This window comes from Danio rerio, chromosome 16 (genome assembly GCF_052040795.2).
Source record: "Danio rerio strain M-AB ecotype USA chromosome 16, GRCz13ab, whole genome shotgun sequence".
In the NCBI taxonomy this organism is placed as follows: domain Eukaryota; kingdom Metazoa; phylum Chordata; class Actinopteri; order Cypriniformes; family Danionidae; genus Danio; species Danio rerio.
In genome coordinates this window covers 47,103,920-47,131,162 of record NC_141036.1, presented here as the reverse complement: position 1 = coordinate 47,131,162, position 27,243 = coordinate 47,103,920, and the positions used below count along the sequence as shown (strand labels likewise).

Genomic DNA, 27,243 nt, shown 5'->3' with positions numbered 1-27,243 from the left:
TTTTTTATTAAAGTATAATACTGTAGTGCACAACGATGTGAATTCTTTAATTCTGTCATAGTTCTTAAATTTAATTAAAATATTTTAATTCTTTAATAAGTCTGTCAATTTATTTAAATATTTTGTTTAATTATTCATTTAGTCATCCTTCCTTCCTTCCTTCCTTCCTTCCTTCCTTCCGTCCTTCCTTCCTTCCGTCCTTCCTTCCTTCCTTTCTTCCTTCATTCATTCATTCATTCATTCATTCATTCATTCATTCATTCATTCATTCATTCAATTATTCATTCATTCATTCATTCATTCATATATTTTATATTTATATATTTATTTATCTATTTATCTATTTATTTATTTGTTTATATAAAAGTGTGAGTAAACTATTCCCCCCCATTAAATATTAATTTATAATAAATAATTTAACAATTTGAATGACTAAATCAACTGCATTAATTCACATTGTTTGAATCGATGGATAAAGAAAATTCAAATCTAATCTCTCAGTATTAATAAATTCTTTTGACCTCTTTCAGCACAAGTGTCTCCTGAACCATGAGCGACATCTACGAGTCTGCAGCCAATTCTCTGGGCCTGTTCAGCAGCCCCTGCCTGACCAAAGTAGAGCTGCGGGTGGCCTGTAAAGGCATCTCAGACCGGGACGCCCTCTCCAAACCGGATCCTTGCGTGGTCATCAAAATGCAGTCCCATGGCCAGTGGCTTGAGGTGTGTAATCCTTGTAGATCCATACAATCTCTAGTTATGTTACAAATTAAATAATTGTTAATGTCTCCTAATTGGTTATGGGAACCATAGATGCATTTTGCGTTACACTCATCTTTTCACACATTACTTTACTGTTTTCTTGCAATTTGCCACTCATTTGTTTTGTTTGTTTGAGCATAAACATATAGAGGTGTTCCTCAGTCAAGGCCCTGATATATATATAAATAAGGGTGGCGCAGTGGCGGAGTAGGTAGTGCTGTTGCCTCACAGCAAGAAGGTCGCTGGGTTGCTGGTTCGAACCTCGGCTGCATTCGTGTGGGTTTCCTCCGGGTGCTTGGGTTTCCCCCACAGTCCAAAGACATGCGGTGCAAGTGAATTGGGTAGGCTAAATTGTCCGTAGTGTATGAGTGTGCGTATGAATGAGTGTGTGGATGTTTCCCAGAGATGGGTTGCGGCTGGGTTGCGGCTTCTATATATATATATATATATATATATATATATATATATAAGTCAGAATTATTAGCCCCCCTGTTTATTTTTTCCACAATTTCTGTTAAACGGAGAGAAAAAAATTCAACACATTTCTAAACATAATAGTTTTAATAACTCTATAACTGATTTATTTTATCTTTGCCATGATGACAGTAAATAATATTTGACTAGAAATTTTTCAAGACACTTCGTGATACCTGTTCTTATCATGCACTGGTGCATTTACCGTTTTTTGCACTTCTGCAGTTTCATCATTGCTTTTGTTGTTAGGTGTAGTAACTTGCTGTTTCATGGCATCGAGAGTTAATTTTTTACTCAAAATGACACATTCATACACTTAAATAATTAAAAAATGTTGCCATCTTTTATTGTGTACCATGTATTACAGTGTGTGGATAGCTTTGTTGTGTCTGTACATTGTCAGGTAGATTGCTACAAGAAACCTTCTGTGCTTATTTTTAGGTTAAGCTACATCTTCAGATGCATGGCTGTTGAATTGAATTGAATTGAATTGAATTGAATTTTATTTGACAGATTGTAGACAAACTGTACAAAAAGTATTCCATACACTTAGCTACAGTACAAAAGAAGTTTTAGAAAACTGACAAAGAGTGTAAAATGTATTTTAATTTTAATTATTAATCTTTTATAAAAGATTAAGTAAAAATTCAAATTGGGTTGCCATAGCAGAATAAACCACAAATTATTTTGGCAATTTTTTATGTGGTAGATGTTCTTCTATCCACATACTGTAAGTAAAAAATTAAGGAACGTTATTACTTTTATGTAACTTAAATAAGAAAATTAAACTCAAATTCTTACATGAGTGCAACAACTTACCAAAGTTTGTAAGTAATCAAAATGTAAGTAAACTCTACCTATTTTTATTAGTGCATATGCTGCTAGGTTTAGCAAATATGAGCTGTACACTTTCCTCTCTGTAACAAAACATACACGAAAAATAAGAGGAAAGAGAAGCATACAGCTTTGGAATATTGTGTTACTTTTGGTTAGAATTAGACTACAGTATCTAAGCATCTTTCATGTTTGTTTATGTTCACAAGCTTGTTTTCAAACTCTCAAAACAAACTAAATTTTGGCCTAATTTTGTCACACCAGTGTGTGCTTTGATTTGGCCTAAAGTATATTTGGGCCTTTAAAACTCAAAAATGAAAAATTGCTGTTTATTTACTCACCCTCAGGGCTAGGCCATCCGAGTTGTTTTATCTTCAGTAGTACATTAAAGGATATTTTTTAAGCTGATGAGATTTATTTTAAATCATGAAAAAATAATAAATAACAATAAAAATAACAAGAAAGAACAGCATCAGCTCAAGTGTTTTCAATCATTAGGCAGAAAAAAAAACATTAGTTATAAAAAATAAAGTTTTCAAAAATAATAAATCAAATTAAGTGACTATTTCCTGAACACAAGCAAAATACTCTGCCAATGGGGTAAACAAAATAATCTTGTTTTCTTTTAAAATAAGATTATTTTACTCACTCCATTGGCTTATTATTTTGCATGTTTTCAGAAAAAAACTCACCTAATATTAACATTATTTCTGATAACAAGACAATATTTTTTACTTGTCTGAAAAATGTTTCTTGCTTTAAGAATCTTTAGATATTTGGATTATAAAGTCAAAAACTTAAAGTAAACTCAAAGTTTTTTTTTTGCAGTGCATGGTTATCAACTTAGTTTTGCCTGTATATGTTTATTTGACTCTTTATGGATCACAAACACACACAGTTTTAGTTAAAAATCTATTTAATGTTTGTGTCAGAGGGCCTCGGCTTGAGTAAATTAACAGCAAATTTTGGGTGAACTACAGTGAATCCAGAAAGTATTCATAGCGCTTCACTTTTTCCACATTTTTTTTATGTTTCAGCCTTATTCCAAAATGGATTAAATAAATTTACCTCAATATTCTACACACAATACCCTAAAATAGCAATGTGAAAATATGTTTTTTTTTTAATTATTGCAAATTATATTAAAAATTAAAACCCTGAAAAATCACTTGTACAGAAGTATTCACAGCCTTTTGCCATCAAGCTCTAAATTGAGCTGAGGTACATTCTGTTTCCACAGGGGAGTTCCCCTGTGGTAAATTCAGTTGATTGAACATGATTTGAAAAGGCATACACCTGTCTATATAAAGTCCCAGGGTTGGCCATGCATGTCAAAGCACAAACCAAGCATGAAGACAAAAGAATTGTCTGTAGACCTTTAAGACAGGATTGTCTTGAGGCACTAGACTGGAGAAGGTTACAGGAAAATTTCTGCTGGTCTGAAAGTTCCAATGAGCACAGTGGCCTCCATCATAAGTGGAAGATGTTTGGAACCACCAGGACTCTTTCTAGAGCTGGCCGGCCATCTAAGCTGAGTGATCGTGGATGAGAATTGCCTTAGTCAGGGAGGGGATCAATAACCCGATGGTCACTGTCTGAGCTCCAGCGTTCTTCTGGGGAGAGAGGAGAACCTTACAGAAGGACAACCATCTGTGCAGCAATCCACCAATCAGGCCCGTATATGGTAGAGTGGCCAGACGGAAGCCACTCCCTGCCTGGAATTTTCCAAAAGGCATCTGAAGGACTCTCAGACCATAAAAAACTAAATTCTCTGGTCTGATGAGACTAAAATTTAACTCTTTGGAGTGAATGCCTGGCGTTACGTTAGGAGAAAACCAGGCACCTCTCATCACCAGGCTAATACCATCCCTACAGTGAAGCGTTGTGGTGGCAGCATCATGCTGTGGAGATGTTTTTCAGCAGCAGGAACTGGAAGACTAGTCAGGATAGAGGGAAAGATGAATGCAGCAATGTACAAAGACATCCTGAATGAAAACCTGCTTCGGAGTGCCCCTGACCTCACACTGCGGCAACTGTTCATCTTCCAGCAGGACAATGACCCAGAGCACACTGCCAAAATATCAATGGAGTGGCTTCACAACAACTCAATGAATGTCCTTGAGTGGCCCAGCGAGAGCCCAGACCTAAATCCTTTTGAACATTTCTGGAGAGATCTGAAAATGGCTGTACATTGTCACTTCCCATCCAACCTGATAGAGCTTGAGAGGTACTGCAAATGAGTAATGGTCAAAAATTCCCAAAGACAGGTGTGTCAAGCTTGTGGCATCATATTTAAAAAGACTTGAGGCTATAATTGTTGCCAAAGGTGCATCAACAAAGTATTGAGCAAAGGCTGTGAATACTTATGTACATGTGATTTTTCAGTTTTAATAAATTTGCAACAAATTCAAAAAATCTTTTTTCACATTGTCATAATGGGGTATTGTGTGCAGAACTTTGAGGAAGTGAATGAATTTAATCCATTTTGGAATAAGGCTGTAGCATAGAAAATGTGGAAAAGTGAAGCGCTATGAATACTTTCTGGATGTATTGTACAGCTTAAAATGTTGCATATTTTCCTCGTTGGTCATACTTTTTATGTTTAGCTCTGCGCTGCTCCCATATTTGCTTGATATCTGAAAAGCTGTTTGTTCTTTCGGGATAATGATATATACATTTTTTCACACACTTGACAGAACCCGAGAGAAGCATATGTTCACTCAGAAATCTCCCTGTCAGGTTATGAAGGCTTTGCCAGCTCGACCAGAAGGGAATCTGTTTCCACCACTCTCTCTCTGTCTCATTAGACATTCACATATTCACTTATGGTGATTCTGCTCTGTGAGTGTGTGTGTCTCTAAAGCAAAGCACGCTGTAAAATCTTCATTTTGCGACCGTTTCATTCCTGTTCTCAGTGGACGTCCTCATTCCTCCTGGAAATTCTGCTATGAAGAGCGTTTGAAGAACGTCTTCTGTTTTGCTGCACTGTTTGTTCTTTTATATGAGCCTGTTGTGTCATGCTTTTTAAAGTTTTTTTTTCCACCTAAAATTAAATGCCCTGAGATTTGCGCATTAGAAATTTTAAAACGGGTAATGTTGTGAATAATAAAACAAAGAGTGTAAAAAAAGTCCTTGCTTGTGAGCGATAAGCTAATGCGTATTAAGAGAGAAATATCATGATATTCAGTTTCTCTGATGCTGCCTGAAGCAAATTTACATTTCTAGCTCAACAAACAAGAGCAGTGTGATTTATTGCGCTCATGATTGCATTACTCTTCGCCCGTTTCCTCAGTATGCCTTGCGATCGTGGGTCAAAGTCATTTATCTGGAAATGTCACTTATACGTGCTATTCTGTCGAGTGGTCCAACGACTTAAATATAATATCGGTGGGTTTTGGCTAAATCTAATTGAAGCAGAATATCCCACTGCGCTGGTGTTCCTCTCTCCGTTCGATTGCTCATCTCTCACTTTCTAACTGTACACTGGGAGCCATTATCAAATCTTTAGTGGAATTTTGACAGTGTTAATTAAATTCGCTCTGTATCTTGCTACCAAGAATATCCCACAATCATCTGGAGCCGCGAGAGGAGATTACTCAAAGTACTGTCTCAGAGGTCACTGGTTTGGGTTGAAAGTTGTAGGTTTTATTTAGTTTTTTGATGTAGAGATGTAGTGTGCGATTTATATGCTGGTCTGAAAGAGAATACTTTGATATACAATAATTTGATATAATCTATCTATCTATCTATCTATCTATCTATCTATCTATCTATCTATCTATCTATCTATCTATCTATCTATCTATCTATCTATCTATCTATCTATCTATCTATCTATCTATCTATCTATCTATCTATCATCTATCTATCTATCTATCTATCTATCATCTATCTATCTATCTATCTATCTATCTATCTATCTATCTATCTATCTATCTATCTATCTATCATCTGTCTGTCTGTCTGTCTGTCTGTCTGTCTGTCTGTCTGTCTGTCTGTTTCATAGTGTAATACAGCTTTAGATGTAGTTTTTTTTCGCTTATAAAAGGATGTTTTCTTAATTTTTTGTACGATAAAAAATATTTGTCTCATATTTTTGACATGATTTATATTAGACACAAATTTAAATGTCATGCAGTATAAAAACTTTTAATATCCAGACATATTTAGAGCAACATTCACTTAAATACATTATAAAAGTCCCTCTTAAGGCATTAACACTAAGGAAAAAATGCTAATTAATTGTAATTTTAACAACCCAGGCTCATTTTGAAAACGTAGCCCTATATACCTTTCTAGAGATTGCAAATTATGTAGCCATTATGTAGTCTTTAAAATGAACGCTATGAGGTTGTATGACGGCATTTCTTTTTGCACTTATCAGCTGACCGCTTACCTACGTGTGGACAGTTTTTTTGTTGTTACCAGTTTGTTTGGTGGCTCGCTGCATATGTCAGCAGACTTGTGACCTGTCAAGCAAAAACCCCAAAAATAAAATAAACAAGTGAATAACAGGGGAATGTGGTAAGATCAGAAAATGTGGTAAAAATCAGGTAAGGGCTTTTCTTTTTCTGGATTGCTTTTGAAAACACTGTCAGTTGGGATTAGGGAATTGAGTGGGCTGGTCAGTCGGTACTTTTGAAAACACTATCGGTTGGGTTTAGGGAAGGGGTAGGCTGAGTCAATCGATCGGTCGGTCAGTCAGTCGATCAGTCAGTCAATCGACAGTGGCCTCTGGTGGATTTACGCAAGAACAGCAGCATGAATGGCCCTTGCGAGAGAAATTTGAGATCTCAAAAAGCATATACAGCGGCCTCCGGTGGATTTGCAGAAACAAAAACAGCAAAAAAAACTTCCGGGACGTATTTGGTTGTTTTCAGAAACGTATATATCAGTACGTTTTCAGAATGATCCTGGTTTGCATTTCAAATCTGAATACTTTACCACTATAATATTTTATTCCCATTTTTTGCCAAAATTTGGTCAGGCAGAAGGTGTTTCTCTCATTAAAAATATAATTTTATTTAGTATGATTGCTTACTATTTCATATAGTTTAATAATCATAATTAACTTTGTTCCTTTATTTTCATATAAATATACAGTGCTCAGCATAATTGAGTACACCTTATTTTAAAAACGAATATTTTTATCCATTTCTCTGTGAGTATAGGCAATGTATTTTGGTGCGTTTAAACAAAACAGATTCATTAAACATATACATTTATTAAAATAATATTGTATTCACCAAACATGAAGATGAAATTGAAACATAACACAAATAAATTCAACCAAAATATTGCGAAAATAAATTACAACCTACAACATTTCAACTAAAATTTTGCCTTTTTTTGCTTTTCTTGATTTTTATCTCTTTTTAAAATGTGTATTTATTGTTTTTCTATAACATAAATTTGGGTGTACTAGTTTTTGAACCGTTATTTTGTTAGATAAGCTCCAAATTTGGCTTCAGTACTGACTAAACTAATGTATATGCGCAAATATAATATCAATAGCTTCCTATTAAATACATGAATTTAAAAGCTAGATCTGTGAGGGGTGTACTCATATATGCTGAGCACTGTATCAATAATAATGAATGAAAATTAAACATTATATCTCCCATTATTCGGCTTTTGATTTTCTCAAATGTTAATTGAATTGAAACATTAATTTTACTTGCTTCTAATTGTTTTTCTGTGTGTACAAAATAACTTTATTAAATGCTATTTAAAAATTAATATTAACAAAATTTTATTAAAAGACACTTTAATAATATAAAAAAATAAAAATAAATGCATGTTTTTAACTTTGATATTGCAAGAATAATTGTCATCTATTCCTGCAATCCAGATCCAGAAAGTGATATTACAAATTTGCAATAGTATTTCACAATATTACTTTCATTACTAATGTATTTCAGTTATATATTGTTTTCAAACAAACAAAACTCTGACCTCCCACTATAGAATGATCGTATACTTAGAAAGCTTTTACTACTGTACGAAACAATAACCATAAACAGTGTGTCAAATGTGCAGCATCTTGACTATCTGTTGACCCTCGATAAAGAGCCGTGTTTGTTTATTTAGCTGTGGCTCTCCAATGACCGCAAGAACAGGAAACAGCACTCGCGTGTCTCAACAAGCTTTTAAACTGCAGCATTCAGAGAGAGTACAAATCCACCGTTGACCTCGAGCTCATCACAAGCACTCACACACACATTGAAAATGCTCTGAATCACAAAAAAGCCACTCCAAAATGCTGACTGCAGATGCTAGTCCTGATGGACCCTTAGTCTCTGGGGTGAAGGGCCTTTAATGCACTCGGTCTTTTAGGCCATTTCCATGCTGTGCCCTTGAAAATGTGCTGAAAGTAGAGCTGTGCTTCACATCTCCTTTTAGAGAGGAATTTACTTATGGATGATGAGCAGTCAGGTTTGAGTATGAGCTGTGAATCTGAAGTAAACGGCCTTGACCACCCTCGAGATCAACCTCTTTCCGTCTTCTCGTTTTAAAGGAGACATATGAAAATTCCAACCCCGTTAAATAATATGTTAGTATCTGTGTTTAAACTTTATGGATTTTTATAAGCTAGTGTGCTCCTAAACAAGGACAAATACTATGTTTGGAAGATATACACTTTATGTAAACATCCAAAGCTTGCAGTTTGTCGCTTCCATCTAAATGAAGCAACATTTTTTTACATGTCACCTTATCAAATCTTGACCAATCAAATGCTTTCTAGTATGTTCTGCCCCATTCAAGACGCTTCTCATTTGCTCTTCATTTGATGTGCTTAATCTCAACCACCCTCGATGGCAGAGCTGTGATTAAAACCAAACGCTATTGGCTTTTTTTTAAAGGGGAGGAGCTACTCTATAAGGGACCCTCTCTTTATCTTACAGTTGAGATTACATTAAACATAGAATAAACATGCATCTTTAGGGACCTTTAAGTGCTATAATTGGGCTCCTTGTGCATCTACCAGCACAAAAGAAATGTGAAAAAGGACAACCCAGTAAGTTTGTTTAGGTAAGCCTTTTTTTTCTTTAAGCATGTAGTGAAACAAGCCATTCAGGTTTTTATTATACTTTTCTGATCCATAATCTGCATGTTTCCAAACCCACAGCAATGCCATTTTTGTATATTCACTACAGCAACTTAAGGTTTGCAATGGCTGTTTTTACATGCAAAGGTTTTTGTCAGTCATTCATTCATTTTTTTAAGCATATGTTTTAAACGGCCGATGCCCTTCCAGTAGCAACCCAGCAACAAAACTCCCAAACACTCTCACATGCACACACATACTCTACGGCCTATTTAGTTTACCTAATTCACCTATAGCACATGTCTTTGGACTGTGAGGAAAAACGGGAGCTATCGGAGAAAACCTACGCCAACATGGGGAGAACATGCAAACACAGAAATGCCAACTGACCCAGCTGGGACTCAAACCTGAGATCTTCTTGCTGTGAGGCGATAGTGCTAACCACTGAGCCACCATGTCGCCATCAATTTTTGTCAGTCAAAATTAATTAAATGCGATCACAGATCTATTTACATGTACTCTTAGAATTGTAATCTGATTCAAATATCCTTTTATTAGTGTTTTATATACATTCCAATTAAGGCCCAATCCCAGTTTTATTTTGCTCTTCCCCTTGGCCTTTAAAACCGAGTATGAAGGGGAAGGGCTTCAAAATGTATCCCTAAGAATTGGGACAGCACTACAGCACCCGCACACAGATTATCATATGTCATCGCAATCTCTTGCTTTATATGAGATCAGATGATTGCGACTGCTATAGTTATTCTAGTTGTGTAATTTTTTTGGCATTTATCTTTAGGAAATCATTGAAAGATATTATGTTATCATAATGATATAATGTGGCAATAAGATCGTAACTATACTACGCATTTACACAGTGGCCATATTCATCTATGTAAACAGACCAAAATCAACATTAACATTATAGCAGACACTGTAAAAAGCTCATTCCCAGCCACTCGACATTACTGACAGGGTATTCGACTGTCATCAAGTGACAGAATGTTGTGGGACTGCTGTACAGGAGTTATTATGATCGGGAAATTTAGAGGATTTTATTTTAGCGGGTTTTTAAAGCAACGCGGTAAAACACGCACACTGTCATGAATATATTAAAGCATGTGTTTGTTTGTTGTAAAAATTCATAATAATGACAAAAAAAATACTAATTTGTGCATCTCCTGACTGCTGGGCACAGCTATCCTGCCGTTCTGGCTGGTGTTTTCTGGGAAATTTTCTTACCCCTTGGTTTCGAGTGTGGTGCTGAAAAATCTCTCTTTGGAGGGCTATCTACCCCTTCCCCTTAGCTCTACACCTTCAAGCTAAAAAGAATTGGGACCCCCCTACCCCTTCACGGGAACGAGCAAAACGAGGGGTAGGGATAAAGGGAAGGGTTATGGGGTAGAAATGGGATTGGGCCTAAATCTTTGAGTTTAAGAATGTTTAGGCTCAACATATTGATTAAAAATTGTTTAATATTTTGTTTAAAAATGTTAATGTTAAATGTTAATGTTTAAGCAGGCTTAAGTGTCTGAAAATTATTCGTTTAATAGTGCGAGTGATCTTTGTTTCATTTAATTTGATTTTGTTTAATTTTTTATTCTAATTTCTAATATTTTGCTTTTACTATTTTTATTTTAAACAGTTATATTATTCATAAGGACAATTTAAACATTTAAATTAGAGGGCTTTTCTAAAATAAAGGAGCCTAATGAAAATCTAAAGATAAGATAGTCGTTAGTTTTATCCAGAAAATGTTAACAGTCATCATTTATTCATTTTCTTTTTGGCTTAGTCCCTTTATTAATCGGGGCTGCCAACTTATCCAGCATATGTTTTATGCAGCGGATGCCTTTCCAGCTGCACCGCGTCACTGGGAAACACCCATACACTCTCAATTACACACATACACTATGGACAATTTAGCTTACCCCATTCACCTATAGCGCATGTCTTTGGACTTGTGGGGGAATTCGGAACACCCGGAGGAACCCCACACAAACACGGGGAAAACATGCAAACTCCACACAGATATGCCAACTGACCCAGCCGTGGCTCGAACCAACAAACTTCTTGCTGTGAGAAGACAGCACTAACCACTGCACCCCCGCCCCACCCTGTTCACAGTCAGCATAATTCATTTTATTTATTTATCTATCTATTTATTTGTTTTTATTTTATTTTCCACATTTATTTTGCACAATATAGTCTGGTGAAATGGTATACGTTTTCTGTAAGAGTTAGAACATTTTACAAAGAGTGTAATTTATATTTGCAAAAACCAGAATATCTTAACAGAGTAGTAACATTCTAGTCGATGAGTTGAATGGACTTTGCTCCAGGAAACTACATAAATGAATCCAATAGTATTTCAGAAATGTCCTGGTTTAGTGTAAAAGTTGCAACATCTTCCTCTCCATCAGTGTCAGACTGCAAATTAACCCTCTACTAGTCATTTCTGAAATTCAGGCTGTGTCAGATTTGCTTGTTTTGTTGTTTCTGGAGTGTTAGAATTGTGTGTAAAAACTCCGCCCTCTTCTGGAAAGCATTTACATTTAAAGGGACACACACGGTACAAGTACACTATTTTTTGCTTCAACCCAAACACCTGTGAAGATCTGTGTGTGGAGGCTTTATGAGGTATATTGAACCGAGCCTGACCTGATTCTGGAAACATTAGAGATTTATTTTCATCTTATAAAAAGGGGGCACAATATTCCCCCTTTAATATTTTCCTCTTTGTCTATATAAAATGCAAGTTATTATTATGAAATGTTGTGAAGATGCTTCTGCTTTATGGCTTCATTTATCATTTATATATTGCAATGCCCCCCCCCCCTCCCATCTATTAGAATGCATGTTTCCCCAAATTACAGTGCCTGGCAAAAAAAGAGATTTCCCTAACATAGTTAGATCACCTGTCAGACAGCGGATTGCAAAGAACTGAAGACAAGTGATACTCCATTTAAAAAAACCCATCTGTTGTACAGTCTGTGTGTCTGTATGGGTTTTCATCAGGCTTTTTTTCCAATATTACAGCTGCTTTGTTATTTACTCATACACAGACGGCATAATTCATCTGATTTGGGTGCATGATTGAACTTTGTTGATTGTAATAATTTCAGCAGAATCGGTATTTAAAATTTCACACTTTATTTTAAGGTAAAATTCTTGCTATTATTGAACCATTAACTAATTTTTGTCTTAATGAACTCCTAATTTGTAGAGTAGTAATAGTTATTAAGTTATTAGTTATTAATATTGTTTATAAGTAGACTGTAAAACAACAACGTCAAGATTAGGGTACAAAAACAACAGCTGTGGTTTTCCCACACTCTCAGAAATAAAGGTACAGAAGCTGTCGCTGGGGCAGTACCTTTTCAAAAGATACATATTTTTACCCAAAGAGTCCACAGTGGTACATAAAAGGTGCATGTTAGTACCCAAATGTACCTAAAAAGTGCCTTTACATTATGGACCCCTTAGGTACAAATATGCACCTTTTGAAAAGGTGCTACCCCAGTGACAGCTCCGGTACTTTTATTTCTGAGAGTGCAGAATTTAACCGGGAAAATACAGAAGGAACTTAAAAGACATTTCTGTATTTTACAGTAAGTGTTTCATAATTTTTTTTGTTATATTTCAATTTTATGATTGAAGTACTAACATCTTCATATATAACATTGTGACACACAAAAACACAACCATAAACTCTGCAAGCAGATTAACAGACTAACATCTAGAAGATGCTCATTCATACAACACCATTTTGGTAAAACACATGGCACTAAAATAATGAAATAAACAATGTTTATATATTCTGTGAAAAAGAATTATTCACCATAGACATTACTGTATATATGTATGTGTTCTAGTTGATCATTGATATCAAAAGTGGCTTAAGTGAAAGGCAAAGGCCTCTAGATTACACTTATTTATTTAAAATACAATATGATCATGCCTTGATTTTGAATTATTTGAGTAGCAACGAGTGACGCAGTGAGAGTGTCACAGCAAGAAGGTCGCTGGGTCGCTGGTTTGATCCTCGGCTCAATTGGCTATTCTGTGTGGAGTTTGCATGTTCTCCCTGCGTTCGTGTGGGTTTCCTCCGGGTGCTCCGGTTTCCCCCACAGTCCAAAGGCATGCGGTACAGGTGAATTAGGTAGGCTAAATTGTCCGTAGTGTATGAGTGTGTGTGTGTAGATCTCCCCCAGAGACTGGGTTGCGGCTAGAAGGGCATCCGCTGCATAAAAATGTGCTGGATAAGTTGGCGGTTCATTCCTCTGTGGCGACCCTGGATTAATAAAGGGACTAAGCTTATAAGAAAATGAATGAATGAATGATTAGCAATGTAAAGTCTGGAGCACTTTAACCTTCTTTGCTTTCAGGAACTTTAAAATGGAGGCTTAAGGATGAGCAGGAACATATCCTGCTGAAGAATTTGCCCTCTCCTGTGGTTTGTAATGCAATGGGCAGCATAAATGTCTTGATACCTCAGCCTGTTGTTGTTGCCATCCAATCTGCAGATCTCTCATACACCCTCATACTGAATGTAACCCCAAACCATGACTTTTACTTCACCAACCTTGACTGATTTCTGTGAGAATCTTGGTCCCATGTGGGTTCCAAAATAGTCTTCTGCAGTATTTGTGATGATTGGGATGCAGTTTAAGATGATTCATCAAAAAAATCTACCCTCTGCCACTTTTCGATATGATCAACTAAAAGTCAAGTTATTATTAGAGGCTCTTACAACTGGGATCAACGACAAGACTTTTGTCAGGTGGTGTAGTTAACAGTGAGAATTGCTACTTAAAAGTGTTATCAAAATGTCTATTAGTTTATGTATTTACTAACATGAACTAAGAATGAACAATATTTGAACAGCATTTATTAATCATAGTTCAAAATGTACTAATTCATTATTATTATTATTATTATTATTATTATTATTCACTTTTAATTCATTTAACATAGTAATGTCCTGTAAGTTAACAAGAACTAACAATGAATGGCTTTGTTTTTGTTAATATTAACAATGATGAATATATACTATAATAAGTGTATTGTTCATTAATTGTTCAAGTTAGTAAATACATTAACTAACGGAAACGTTGTTGTAAACTTCTGTAGTTTTGCTTTTACTCTTTTAGGATTTTTATTAACATCAGTGACTTTATCCTTAAATTTATCTAGAATATGTTGCTGGCTATTATCAGTGCAATTTTATTATTATTTAGCAAAATCCTTGTCCAGTTGGACTAATCATAAAATTATGCTTGAGAAGGACTGCAAACTTTTCACTGCCAATTCTGTTATTGAGAAAAAAAGTTTTCTATATCAAAGAGCCTCATAATTCAAGCCCTGATAGAATTGACACAAGCCTCTCAATTTCTCCGAAAAATGAATGCTATCATGCTATCTGAGCAACACACAAAAAATGTCCAGTTTCAAAGTTACATTGCCGGCGGCTGTAATGACCTGTCAGCGTGTCAGATCCCAGTGCCCTGGCTGTCAACCCTCAGCAATAATCAGACGAAAGGCAGAAGTGAAGATGAGAGTCAGACTGAATGACTGTGGCAGGTGGAGCTGTTCTTTCATCCACCCAGAATGCCAATCACTGGAGCTCTCGGTGGATGAGGTATAGCAGATCTCCATATCGCTCTCTTCAGGGTGCAATCTAGATTTCACTCAGGCTGATCAAGGCTGATTTCATGCTCAGCAGTAATTGGATATTGATGTAAAAAAAGAGTGAATGAACTTAAAAAAAAATTATTGGGTGTCTGTATAGCTGCGAGATGTAGTGATGTCATCTATAGTGATCTTCATATCACTTACACATAGTTGTGCTTGCGCATGGATGAGTCAGTCAAATACAGTAATAGGATGTTGTGGTTGTTATGTTATTGTTAAAGTGCTATGAGTTGTTGCTAGGGCGCTATCAGGTGGTTTCTTGAGTGGTTACCAGATAGTTGCATACTTTAGCCAACCAAAGCTGCATTTGTTTGATCAGAAATGCAGTTAAACAGTAATATTACACTGTAAAAAGATGATTAGTTGGTATTGCTTTAAAAAAAGTTAGTATACTTGTTGCTTTTAAAGTGAATAGTTGACTTTACGTAAAGTGAGTTGACTTAAATTATTAAGTAAGTTAACTATGCACATAATTCAGTGACATGTGTTCAGGGGAGGCAGGTGAGGCCTCACCTGTCATCATCCTCACCTGTCATCATAAGATGTATATCATAAAATAAATATTTCCCCACTCATCTGTGCTATAAATGCAATTTCTATATGATTCAAATGGTTTCAATCCTTTTTATAATCAAAATTGCTGTATTTTGCTGTTCAATTATAGCATAGAAAGTGAGGTGAGGCAGCACCCAGCTGTGCCTCACGTGACGTCAGATTGCGAACTGTGTTGATTGCGTGCCTTTTCCTTAGTCAGTGTATGCTACCAATGTAATGCTTTATTAAAATGTTTTTATAGATTGTAGACATTTTTTATTTTATGCCCTCATTTTGCATATGATATCTAATGTATTTCCCAAATGATGTTTAACAGAGCAAGGAAATTTTCACAGTATGTGTGATAATATTTTTTCTTCTGGAGAAAGTCTTATTTGTGTTAATTTGGCTAGAATAAAAGTGGTTTTTAAATTTTTGAAAACAATTTTAAGGACAAAAATATGAGCCTCTTTAAACTAACTTTCTTTTCGATAGCCTACAACAAACCATCATTATACAATAACTTGTCTAAAATAAATCGTTTATTAGAAATGAGTTATGTAAATGAGTAGTAAAACTATTATGTTTAGAAATGTGTTAAAAAAATCTTCTTACCGTTAAACAGATATTGGGGAAAAAATTCAACAATTCAATTCAATTAAATTCAGCTTTATTTGTATAGCGCTTTTACAATGTAGATTGTGTCAAAGCAGCTTCACATAAATGGTCATAGTAACTGGAACAGTGTGGTTCAGGTTTTAGTGTTTAAGTTCAGTTCAGTTCAGTTTAGCTCAGTTCAGTGTGATTTAATCATTACTGAGAGTTCAAACACTGAAGAGCCAATTCATCGATGCATAGCTCTACCAATCCTGAACCATGCGAGGCAGTGGCGACAGCGGAGAGGGAAAAAAAACTTCACCTAATGGGAGTGAAGAAAACAAACCTTGAGAGAACCAGCCTCAGTTGGGCACGACCATTTTCATTTCTCCGCTGGCCAAAAGTCTTGTGCAGAGCTTCAGTCGCTGTGGTGGAGGCTGGAAGATGGCCTCAGCGAAGACTCGTCTGTCCCTGGAGCGTCGCTGGAATCAGACTCATGTTCTCCACTCCCCACGACCATCAGTGCAGCAGCAGCTCAGGATATGGCCTGGTCCCGGATATGGAATCCTTGGGATCATCTCATCGCTGGTCTTGGATCCAATCAGTGACTCCGCATAATCTGAGGACAAATAATTCCGGGGGGCTAATAATTCTGACTTCAACTTATTTAGTGTCTGTAGCATCCACCTTGGTGTTTTTGGGAGGCATATTGAATTGTTATACATTTTACAATTCGCCTTGGCCCAATATGTACCTGCCATATGTATAGAAAGAATGCTAATATGAATTATGAAACACAATCGGTAGTTGGCAAATGTATCGGGTACATATATTTGTAAATATGACCCTGAAAGAGTCGTGCCTCACCAGCCACAAACCTCACCGCATGTCACTGGCATAATAATATAATTATGTCAACTCAACAGATACAAATTACAATTTAAACGTAACTTATTTCTGGGATTTTATGCTGAATTTTAAGCAGCATTGCATGATCTTTTAAACTTCCTTATTTGATGACCAGATATCATGATTGATACTCAGTTATTAAAAATTATTAAAATTATCATTATTAATGCTGAAAACATTTCCATCGGTTAACACTTTGTGGATCCTGAGATTTTCAATAAACTTAGAATTTATTGCATTTTAAACTTAAAGAAAACTTGAACTAAATAAAATGTAAATGTTTTTGTTTCTTATTTTATATCTATATATAACACCTAAAACTAATTTAATAAACTAAAACAAGAACTAAAAGTAATTTTATTAAAATATTATGTACACATAAAATGCCTAAAAATACAAAAACCCATTCTAACTAATATTTTGTAACTTTAAATTATTAATTCATTTATTTTCATCTGGGGTCGCCACAGCAGAATGAACCGCCAACTTATCCAGCATATGTTTTACACAGTATATGCCCTTCCAGCTGCAATCCAGTATTAGGAAACATCCATACACACTCATTCACACACATACTATGGCGAATTGAATAATGAGAAGATGAAAAATTGAATAACAACAACAGTCCCTCAACAACCAATCCTCTATGGAATACTAAACAAACTCAGACTTGTCATCACATCTACATATTTTTGCTTTTCTGGTAATTTGACTGACTTTTATTGCCCTCATTTTTAAATTGCTTTGTATCAAAGCATCTGGTAAATAAATAAAATGTTAAGAGCATCATTTGTCATGGCATGTTCTGAAAGTGAGCATTTTCCTTCATCTTTTTCTATCATTTACAGTTCAGGATTTGTGTAGCAGTCTTGAATTTCAGAGACATGTTTCTGGCTTCATTTTTTTTTCTTTGGCATTTACTAAACAGAAGCTGTGGATTATCATGATGCAGCGCCCCTAAACTTCAGTGACATTTAAGACATCATATCAATATTCATGAAGCGTAAGGGTAAACACAGCAGACTGACAGAGCTGTGCAACTGGTCATGTGATTACAGTCTGACAGTCATATGATGGAGGACGTCCTTTTGTTGGAAGGTCCCTTTCTGTTCTGTCACCCCTCAGTATGAATATGAAAAGTCTTCTCACAGTTTTTTTGTTTTTGTTTTGTTTTGTTGTGTTCATTGGATATTCAATACGTACTGGGGCTGAACATCCCTTTTGCATTTGCGAGCTCTGTTTCACTATCATTAATTCATCACAATTAAACTTGAATTGGAAAGTTTCTCCCGGTTGGATATGGACTTTTCTTGCAGCGTGTTGCAAAATGATGCTTTAAAAATGTAAAAAAAAAAAAAAAAAAAAAAGGTAATGTTTGTGTTGGTTTTCTTGTGTGACGGAGTATTGATCGTGTTTTCTGCTTATGCAGTATGACAATTTTTACAATTAAACATGCCGGGGTACTGGAAAGCAGGATCCGGCCAATGGTTGAACCTACGATCCAGGAGGAATAATGCGGTTTTTGTCGAGGCTGTGGTACACTTGACCAGCTCTATTCACTTATCGAGGGTGCTCGAGGGTTCATGGAAGTATGCCCAACCAGTCCACATGTGTTTTTTGGACGGAGTAGGCATTTGACAGTGTCCCTTGTAGCATTCTGTGGAAGGTGTTCTGGGAGTATAGGGTCAGAGGTTCTCTGTTAAGGGCTGTCTTGTCCCTTTATGAACAGGGTAGGAGTTTGGTTCGCATTGTCGGCAATAAGTCAGACTTGTTTCCAGTGCATGTTGGACTCTGGGCTGTCACATATTCTGTTCATAATTTTTTATGGACAAAACTTCTATTCACAGCCTTGGGCTGGAGGGCGTCTTGTTCGGGCATCACAGGATTTCATCTTTGTTATTTGCTGACAATGTTATTCTGTTGGCTTCATCAAACAGGAATCTTTAGCATGCACTGGGACGGTTTGCTGCAGAGTGTGACGCGGCTGGGATGAGAATCAGAACCTCCAAGTCAGAGGCCATGGTGCTCCTCCAGTGAAAGGTGGTTTGCCATCTCCAGGTTGGAGGAAAGTCCAAGTATCTTGGAGTTTTGTTCATTAGTGAGGGAAGGATGAAACGTGCGATTGACAGGCGGATCGGTGCAGCAGCAGCAGTTATGCAGTCAATGTACCAGTCTGTTGGGGTAAAGAAGGAGCTGAGCCGAAAGGCAAAGCTCTCAATTTACCAGTTAATCTACGATCCTACTCTCACCTATGGTCATGAGCTTTGTGTCATGACCGAAAGGGCGATCTCGGATACAAGCGACCAAAATGAGTTTCCTTCACAGGGTGGCAGTGCGCACCCTTATAGAGAGGGTAAGGAGCTCTGTCACCTGAGAGAAGCTCAGAGTAGAGCCACTGCTCCTCCACATCAAGAGAAGTCAGCTGAGGTGGCTTGGGCATCTGTTTAGGATGCCTCTTGGATGCCTACCTAGGGAGGTGTTCCAGGCATGTCCCACTGGGGGGAGACTTGGGGAAGATACAGGACATGCTGGAGGGACCATGTCTCTTGGCTGCCCTGGGAACGCCTCGGGATTTCTAAAATGATTTTTCATTAACTGTCTCATTTTTGTCCTCAACTACAATAGCAGAACTTGTTTATTTGATTAAAGTTGAACACAGCACATTACTAATATGCAGTAAGTTACTGTAAACATTTTACAGTGCCCACAATGCAGTGCATATTACAATAATGAACTGTAAAGAATGTATGTGGTATTTTACTAGCCGTTTTTGCAGTAAATAATTGTAAAATTGCTGCAAAGTTTAACAGTGTAGTTGATAAAATTAATTAAAAAAATGTTCAAATGGTAATAAATGTCATATTTTATATTTATTCATTACTTATTGGTTCGTTCAGCACACAGGGAAATACTATCAGAAATCGTATGCGCAATATCAGTATTCAGATCGGATTATTACACTTTGCGTCTCTTCGTTCTCCGTCCTTTTATCTTCCCCCTTGAAAAATCCTTTTTTCTTCCAGCCCTTGTTTGGAGTCTCCTTCACAGGTGTTCAAAGACAGCCAGCGAGCGCTCATTTCAAATGGACGTGTCAATCGTTTGGAAGAAAACGTTTCTTTACACATCCTAGCCTTATTTAAAGCTGCTCAACAAAGTCAAGTGCTGATGTAATCAGGTTAGAGATCATATGTAGTGATCATGGCACAAATTCACAAAACATGGCTAAAAAAAGGCTAAAAGTAGTTTATAACTTGCTGATTTAGGAGAAAATCTTTAAAAAAAAGTGATTAATTATTATTAATTATTCATTAATTTCTTTTCTTTTCTGCTTAGTCCCTTTATTAATCTGGGGTCGCCACAGTGGAATGAACCGCCAACTTATCCAGCATATGTTTTACACAGCGCATGCCCTTCTAGCTGCAACCCATCACTGGGAAACATCCATACACACTCATTCACACACATACACCACGGACAATTTAGCCTACCCAGTTCACATATAAATATTTCTATAATCCTAGACTAAAGTATATAGAAGGTGATGAAGCATTTAGTGTGACAACTGCAGACAAGAAGAGAAGCTGAATTATTTATGAAGGGAAAAGAAGTGTATGTATGACATCCTGCGGTATCATAACAGGGCTAAAAAGTTCTGGAAATACTTCAGATATACAGTAGTAGTGAATATTGTTGCAGTAAATGTGATTTGGTATGACGTTAATTGACTTTTGTTTTTTATTTGATTGATAACGTAAAAATCTGGAACAAGTTTTCGTTTTTTATTCTAATTATTTATTTTTTTATTTTTTTGTTTGTTTAATCAGGTTTCAAGTGAACTTTTTTAAGTTATACAAAGTTTAACTTAATATTTTTAGTCTATATGATTGATTTACGTTAAGATGACTAGAAAAGTCACTTGATTCAACTAAAACTTATACTGAAATTAATCATTTGTTACTATGCACTTATTGTGTAAATGCATGTTTTTGATTAAATACCTGCATGTAATTACATCTGTAATTTATTTCTGTAATAACATTTGTAATTACACTGTTGACCTTAACACCTTAACCCACAACCTATTCATACCACCAAAACCTACAGTACCTGTAACCCACCTCAAGAGCACCAGAAGTCTTCTGCAATACATTATAAACAGAGTAAGATAATTTTATATCGATTTTATATCGATACATAGTAGTTAAGGCCACTTAACATAAAGTGGCACCCAAGAATTTTACAGTGGATAGTTTTAAGAAAAAACTTATACTGCTATTTAGAAGAACTCTTGGTGTCAGGATAAGATATTTTGCAGCGGAGATGGCTAATGAAATCTCCTGCAGGCCTTCACCTCAGGCTCTGTTCACTTGAGATGGTGCCGTGCTGATTAGCCCTGGAGAAAAGCACCATTCTCTCCCACTGATGGGCTAATGAGTAGAAGCAGCCCATTAACTATGCAGAATGAGCACGGCTGCACTCTCTGCGAAGGATTGACTGAGATGTGGGGAGATGTGAGGGAAAGGGAAGGTAAAATCGGCTTCCAGGGGGCAATTAAACGCCTGTGTGGTGAATGTTGCACAGGTTGAGGCTTTCCCTTTGGGCCAGTGCTATTTGTGACTTGTGTGAGCGGGCGCGTGTGTATTTTGTATGTGTGAGAATGGATGTGATGAAACCTTATGAAATATGCTTATGCTTGCCAAAACTTCTATCCGGCGCTTCACGCTCAAGAAGAAAGGCCAAGAAACAAGGCTTGTGTGAAAGCATTTATAGTAGCTTGTTTTGCAGTCTGTTTGACTGGATCAGACGGTCGTAATATGCTCGCACAACACTGGTTTAACACAGTTATACTTGCCATGTGGTTGCTTGAAGTGGTATTTCAGGATTTGTCGAAGTTGAGCTTTATTTGGAAGCATTTGTGGTGTGAAGTTTGATTTTACTGTAAACAGTTTTATCTTTTACTTTGTGTTTAATATTGTGAAGCTGCTATGAGAAAATTTCTATAGAAATTAAGGTTACTTTTACTTGAATAGTGAGACACTTACAATGGAAATCAGTGGCATCAGTATGTAAATGTTTAGCAGTATGAATGTTGGGTATAGTTTAATGTCTATAAAAGCACTTTGCAGTGGCGTCACAGTGGCACAGTGGGTAGCAAGATCACCTTACAGCAAGAACGTCGCTGGTACAAGCCCCGGCTGGGTCAGTGTGGAGTTTGCATGTTCTCCCCATGTTCATGTGGGTTTCCTCCGTGGTTTCCGCCACAGTCCAAAGACATGGGGTACAGGTGATTTGAATAACTTAAATTGGCCTTAGTGTATGAGTGTAAATGCAAGAGTTCATGCATTCCGCTGCGGCCACCCTAGATTAATATCCCTTTATTAATCTGGGGTCGCCACCACGGAATGAACCGCCAACTTATCCAGCATATGTAACTTATTCACACACTCATTCTCACACATACACTACATACAGTTTAGCCAATCCAATTCACCTGTACCTCATGTCTTTGGACATGTGGGGACAACTGGAGCACCTGGAGAAAACCGTGGGTCTGTCACCCAGTCATCAATGTGTCTCATGGCTTGGCACTGGCTGGTCTGCCTTGCCTTCGTAAAGCACGTGCAGTCATGAATAATTAAGAAGCAGGCTCTTCTCATAGGATAATAAAACTCGGCTATGAATAATAATGAGAAACCGACGTGTCATCTTTGCACTTGCAGTTTTGCGCTACGTCACCGATTTTGATCCCGCCCCAAAAATCATTTTAAACCCGGAAGCTGAAATTAGCTGACAAAAACTCAAAATTATCAGTTTTCCCCACAGTTAAAGCCGACAGGTGCTAACATTGTCTTAACTGATGCTCAACACTGTTAAAATCTCAAAAAATTACTCAAGGGTTTTGTGAACCTTTAATAAATGCTGCCCTGATGAACAGAATAATAAAAAAAAGAAAAAAATGACCCCAAACTTTTGACCAGTAATGTATATGAAACAAAACAGTAATTTTTAATTACAGTAATATTTCACAATATTTTACTGCTTTTTGTTTATATTTTATTAGCTTATATACAACATGATGTTGAGTATAAGATGTCTGACTACAGCATTAAACCATTATTGTCTAATCAACATATCAACAAACATTCCTGTTTGAGATTTTATCCAGTGAAGCGCAACTGAAGGATGGAAAAAAGCCTCTCCACCAGTGTGTTGAATATTTATTAGTTTCTCCAGATCTGGGCTGTCTTGGCATTGACTGCTCTGCCAAACACTGTCAGTCCAGGCTGGAGATGAACTCAGGCCTCGGTTTATGCAGGCATAAAGGGACTTTTCCAAGGCTGAGTGGACACACGACTTTTATTTTATTAAAGCTGGCTCGTCCAGACTTCTCCTGCCAGGGGTTGTGAGTGTATGGCGGAGTGATAGAAGGATTGGATTGGGACAGCCCTGCTTTTCTGCTCACGTTTTTATTTTAAATTTTTTTTGTAAGAAAAATCTGGTAAAAATTCATTTCTGTTCAGTGAGAAGTGAAATGAAGAACTGGTCAGTATTTTGCCAGGCTTGCATTATTGTTCTTGGCTGAAAAATAAATATCTACAATAAATAAATAAACATCTAAATTAAATAAATAAATAAATAAATAAATAATGAATAAATAAATAAATAAACAAATATATACAATAAATAAATAATAATTATTTATTTATTGTATATATATTTTATTTATTTATTTATTGTAAATATTTATTTATCTATATTTATTTATTGTAGATATTTGTTTATTTATTTATTTATTCATTATTTTATTTATTTATTTAATTTAAAAATTTATTTATTTATTGTAGATATTTGTACAGGCAGATAGAAAATTTCTACAATAACTATCTACAATAAGTAAATATTGAATGAAAAAATAAACTAGAACTATCTAAAATAAATAAACAAATAAATAGGTACAATACATAAATATCTACAATAAATTAACATCTACAATAAATACATAAATAATGCATAAATAAACAAATATGTACAATAAATAAATATCTACAATAAATAAATACATGATGAATAAATAAACTAAAAATATGCTAAATAAATAAACAAATAAATATCTACAAAAATAAATAAACATCTACAATAAATAAATAAATAAATTATGAACACATAAATAAATAAATATATAAAATAAATAAATATCTACAATAAATAAATAAATGGAAAAAAAACATGCTGAAATCGGATCGGCATCTGTATCGGCCGATATTTAGACCTTTTGGTATTGGATCGATTCTAAAACTCACAGTCACACACATGCTGGAAACCTCCATAAACTGCCCTTTTTTACTGATGATTTTCTTTTGTACAGTAGCAGGATTACACACTTGAGAGATTTTTTTATTACACTTGATGTTGTGTACCCTGTTCTCACAATCCTTTTACGGCTGATGCGTGACTCCAATCTGTTTATTTGACTAGTTTAACATGCTCTTTAATTGTTTACTTCTTTTAATAGACGAGATGTCGCAAAACACAAGCAATTACTTCTTTTCTGATGAGCAGTCAGAAGGAGTGTTGTGCGAGGTTAACAAGTTGCCTGATGTACAGCAGAGCAGATGTTTCTTGACAGCAGAGCTGGAATATTCCCTGTACAAACAACAGTTCGACAGAGAACGGATGTGCATTAAGCATCATCAGAGCTGTGTTATTTTCACTTTGATAACAGGTTTATTTGCATATTCACCAGCAGAAATAAGCAGCTGCTTTGAGGTCTGTGTCTCCCCGATTGATGTTTATAGCCTCCCGGTGAATGCTAAATACATGGCACACGTAACTTTCTCTGTAAAAGCGCACCAGCTGCCCTGAGGAAGCCCCTGTAAACAAAGAGCAAACACCTGGGAGAGTCAGGCAAATATTTATAGACCTTAATGAAGAGAAATGGGGGCGTCTCCAGATGGTTGGTGCAAATGAAACGGGGAGCATAAGTTATGCAAACTGACAATTTTACATGAACATTATACGTGAACATTATACAAAATACAATTATTCTGTTACACTTACAATGGTTTCATTAGTTAATGCATTTACTAACATGAACTATGTATGAACAATAGTTGTACAGCATTTATTTATTCATTTATTCATTTTCTTTTTGTTTAGTCCCTTTATTAGTCTGAGGTCGCCACAGCGGAATGAACCGCCAACTTATCCAGCATATATTTTACGCAGCTGATGCCCTTGCAGCTGCAACCCATTACTGTGAAACACCCATGCACACTCATTCACACACATACACTACGGACAATTTAGCCAACCCAATTCACCTATAACACATGTCTTTGGACTGTGGGGGATAGTGAAGCACCCGGAGGAAACCCACGCGAACACGAGGAGAACTTGCAAACTCCCACAGACATGCCAACTGACCCAGTCGAGGCTCAAACCAGCAACCTTTTTGCTGTGAGGCGGTTATGCTACCCACTGCGCCACCTTGATACCATGAACAGCATTTAAATAATCCTAATTCAACATTTACTAATGCATTATTAGCGTAAAAGTTCATGCATGAACACATTAGTTAATGCACATGAGTTAACATGAACTAACAATGAACAACTGTTTTCATTAACTACTGTTAACTAACATGACCAAATACTGTAGTAAATGCTTTAACTAACATTAATAGTACAACCTTTTTGTAAAGTGTTACCAATTATTCTTTTAAAGAAGAAAATGGATTAAATGAAGCACTCCTGGAACCAATGAGCCCATTTTCTACTTGCCAAAGAAGTTCCACGTGCTAAGAAAGTCACTTATGCTGAAGATGCCACACTTTTGTGGTGCCAGTTTATAGAAGAGCACTACTTATTAAGTAAATATCAGAAACAGTCTGTAGAAAAGAAATATCTGATCATCACCCATAATATTACATTACATTTACATTACAAGGCAATGACTGGCGCATTTGTATTACATTCCAAAGAGTTTCATTATTAGCACCACAGAGGAAAATTAATCTGTTTTCCATAACTGGACCGGATCACCCACAAATTATTTACACATGTTAGGCTTCCTTACTTCTGTTAATACAAAAGATAGTTTGAGGAATGTTGGACAATATTTTCCATTAACTTTCATACTATTATATTTCCAATGAATGCCAATGTTTACTGGTCTACAATATTCTTCATACTATCTTATTTTGTTCAACAGAAAAAACAAATAATGAAGGTTTGTAACCGTTTAAGATGTTTTCATTATACACTTTGATAAACATTCTTTAAACAAGTGAAATAAATTGTTGTCATAGACATTTACATTATGATTAAACCTTTTAATGAGAAAAAAATGTTCACAGTCAAAAAGAAAAAAAGGTTGGTATTCTTCTGAAAGAGCAGATTGAAAAAAAGAGAACAAAATTGTGAACCTTTGAGCTGCCTGTGGAAAGTTAAACAACTGAGACTAAACCATGACTAGGCGGCTGAGGGATGTCAGATAAAACAAAGCCTTTTCTTTGCCTGTGTGAGGTGAGATTCAGACACATTCTTCAGGAACAGAGATTTTGTCATGACATGGATTTATCTTTGGATATTTCTTAATAAATTTTGCACATTTTGGAGTTTACTTAAAAAAGAGCAGGATGGAAGTTAACTTTAGATCATTATAACATCTCGAATTAGGGTCTTTCTTTCTTTCTTTCTTTCTTTCTTTCTTTCTTTTTTTCTTTCACTTGGTTGATTGAATCCCCTTAATGCTTCCCTGTATCGTTTATTAGCGATGTTAGTAAAAGGACTTGATGCATTTCAGTTGATGTTGATGATAAAACAGGAGGGCAATTAGGCTTAACGCACTAAGAAAAGCACAGGGAGTTGCCGTTGCTGGTTAATGGTAAGCAGGAATGGATTGGTGTTGTTTTGATTAATCAGTTCTTTAGGTCACTGATTCTATGCTGATCTGTTTCTGAGTATCAGTTCTTGCTTTCTTGCTTCCCAATCAAGCAGCATGTCTTAAGATGAAATATTGACCTCGGAAATCCTTTTGGAAAGCTATTAACTTGATTAGCCTAAGTAAAGACTCTCCTGCAGATCTACTTGAGTCAGTTCAGTTCATCTGCAGCCCAGGGGTGCATTTACGAAAACCATAGTTATATTTAATTGATTTGGCGTTTCCCAAATCCATTGTTCCAATGCACATTCGCAAACTGTGTTGCAAATTCATATGCTTGTAACTACACCTCTAGAGCTGCGGTTAGAAGCATAGTTCCTGGCTGTTCATATGTTCTATTCTCAGTTATGCCCCCATGCCCTAAACATTTAGAACATTTTAACATTCAAACTTGGAATTATTTTTAAAAAAAGCATTAAAGTCATCACTCTTAGGTGTAATTTGCTTTCAAA

The 27,243-nt window shown here is 36.0% G+C and overlaps 2 protein-coding genes across 5 annotated transcripts in view; one reads left to right on the top strand and one right to left on the bottom strand.

The window, feature by feature from the left end:
* The window catches only part of cpne4a (copine IVa), a 118,668-nt gene that overhangs the window by 27,351 nt on the left and 64,074 nt on the right, over positions 1-27,243 (top strand). For all 4 annotated transcript variants that reach the window (XM_087287737.1, XM_087287738.1, XM_087287736.1 and 1 more), the window contains one exon: positions 531-720. In XM_087287737.1, the coding sequence (XP_087143863.1) occupies positions 550-720 (171 nt within the window). In that variant the 5' untranslated portion in view covers positions 531-549. The remainder of the gene's footprint in view (positions 1-530; positions 721-27,243) is intronic.
* nek11 (NIMA-related kinase 11) overlaps positions 24,178-27,243 on the bottom strand; it is a 246,927-nt gene continuing 243,861 nt past the window's right edge. Inside the window, exons 17-18 of the mRNA XM_087287725.1 lie at positions 24,591-24,720; positions 24,178-24,493 (exon numbers count right to left, since the gene is read on the bottom strand). Of these exons, the coding sequence (XP_087143851.1) occupies positions 24,640-24,720 (81 nt within the window). The 3' untranslated portion in view covers positions 24,178-24,493; positions 24,591-24,639. The remainder of the gene's footprint in view (positions 24,494-24,590; positions 24,721-27,243) is intronic.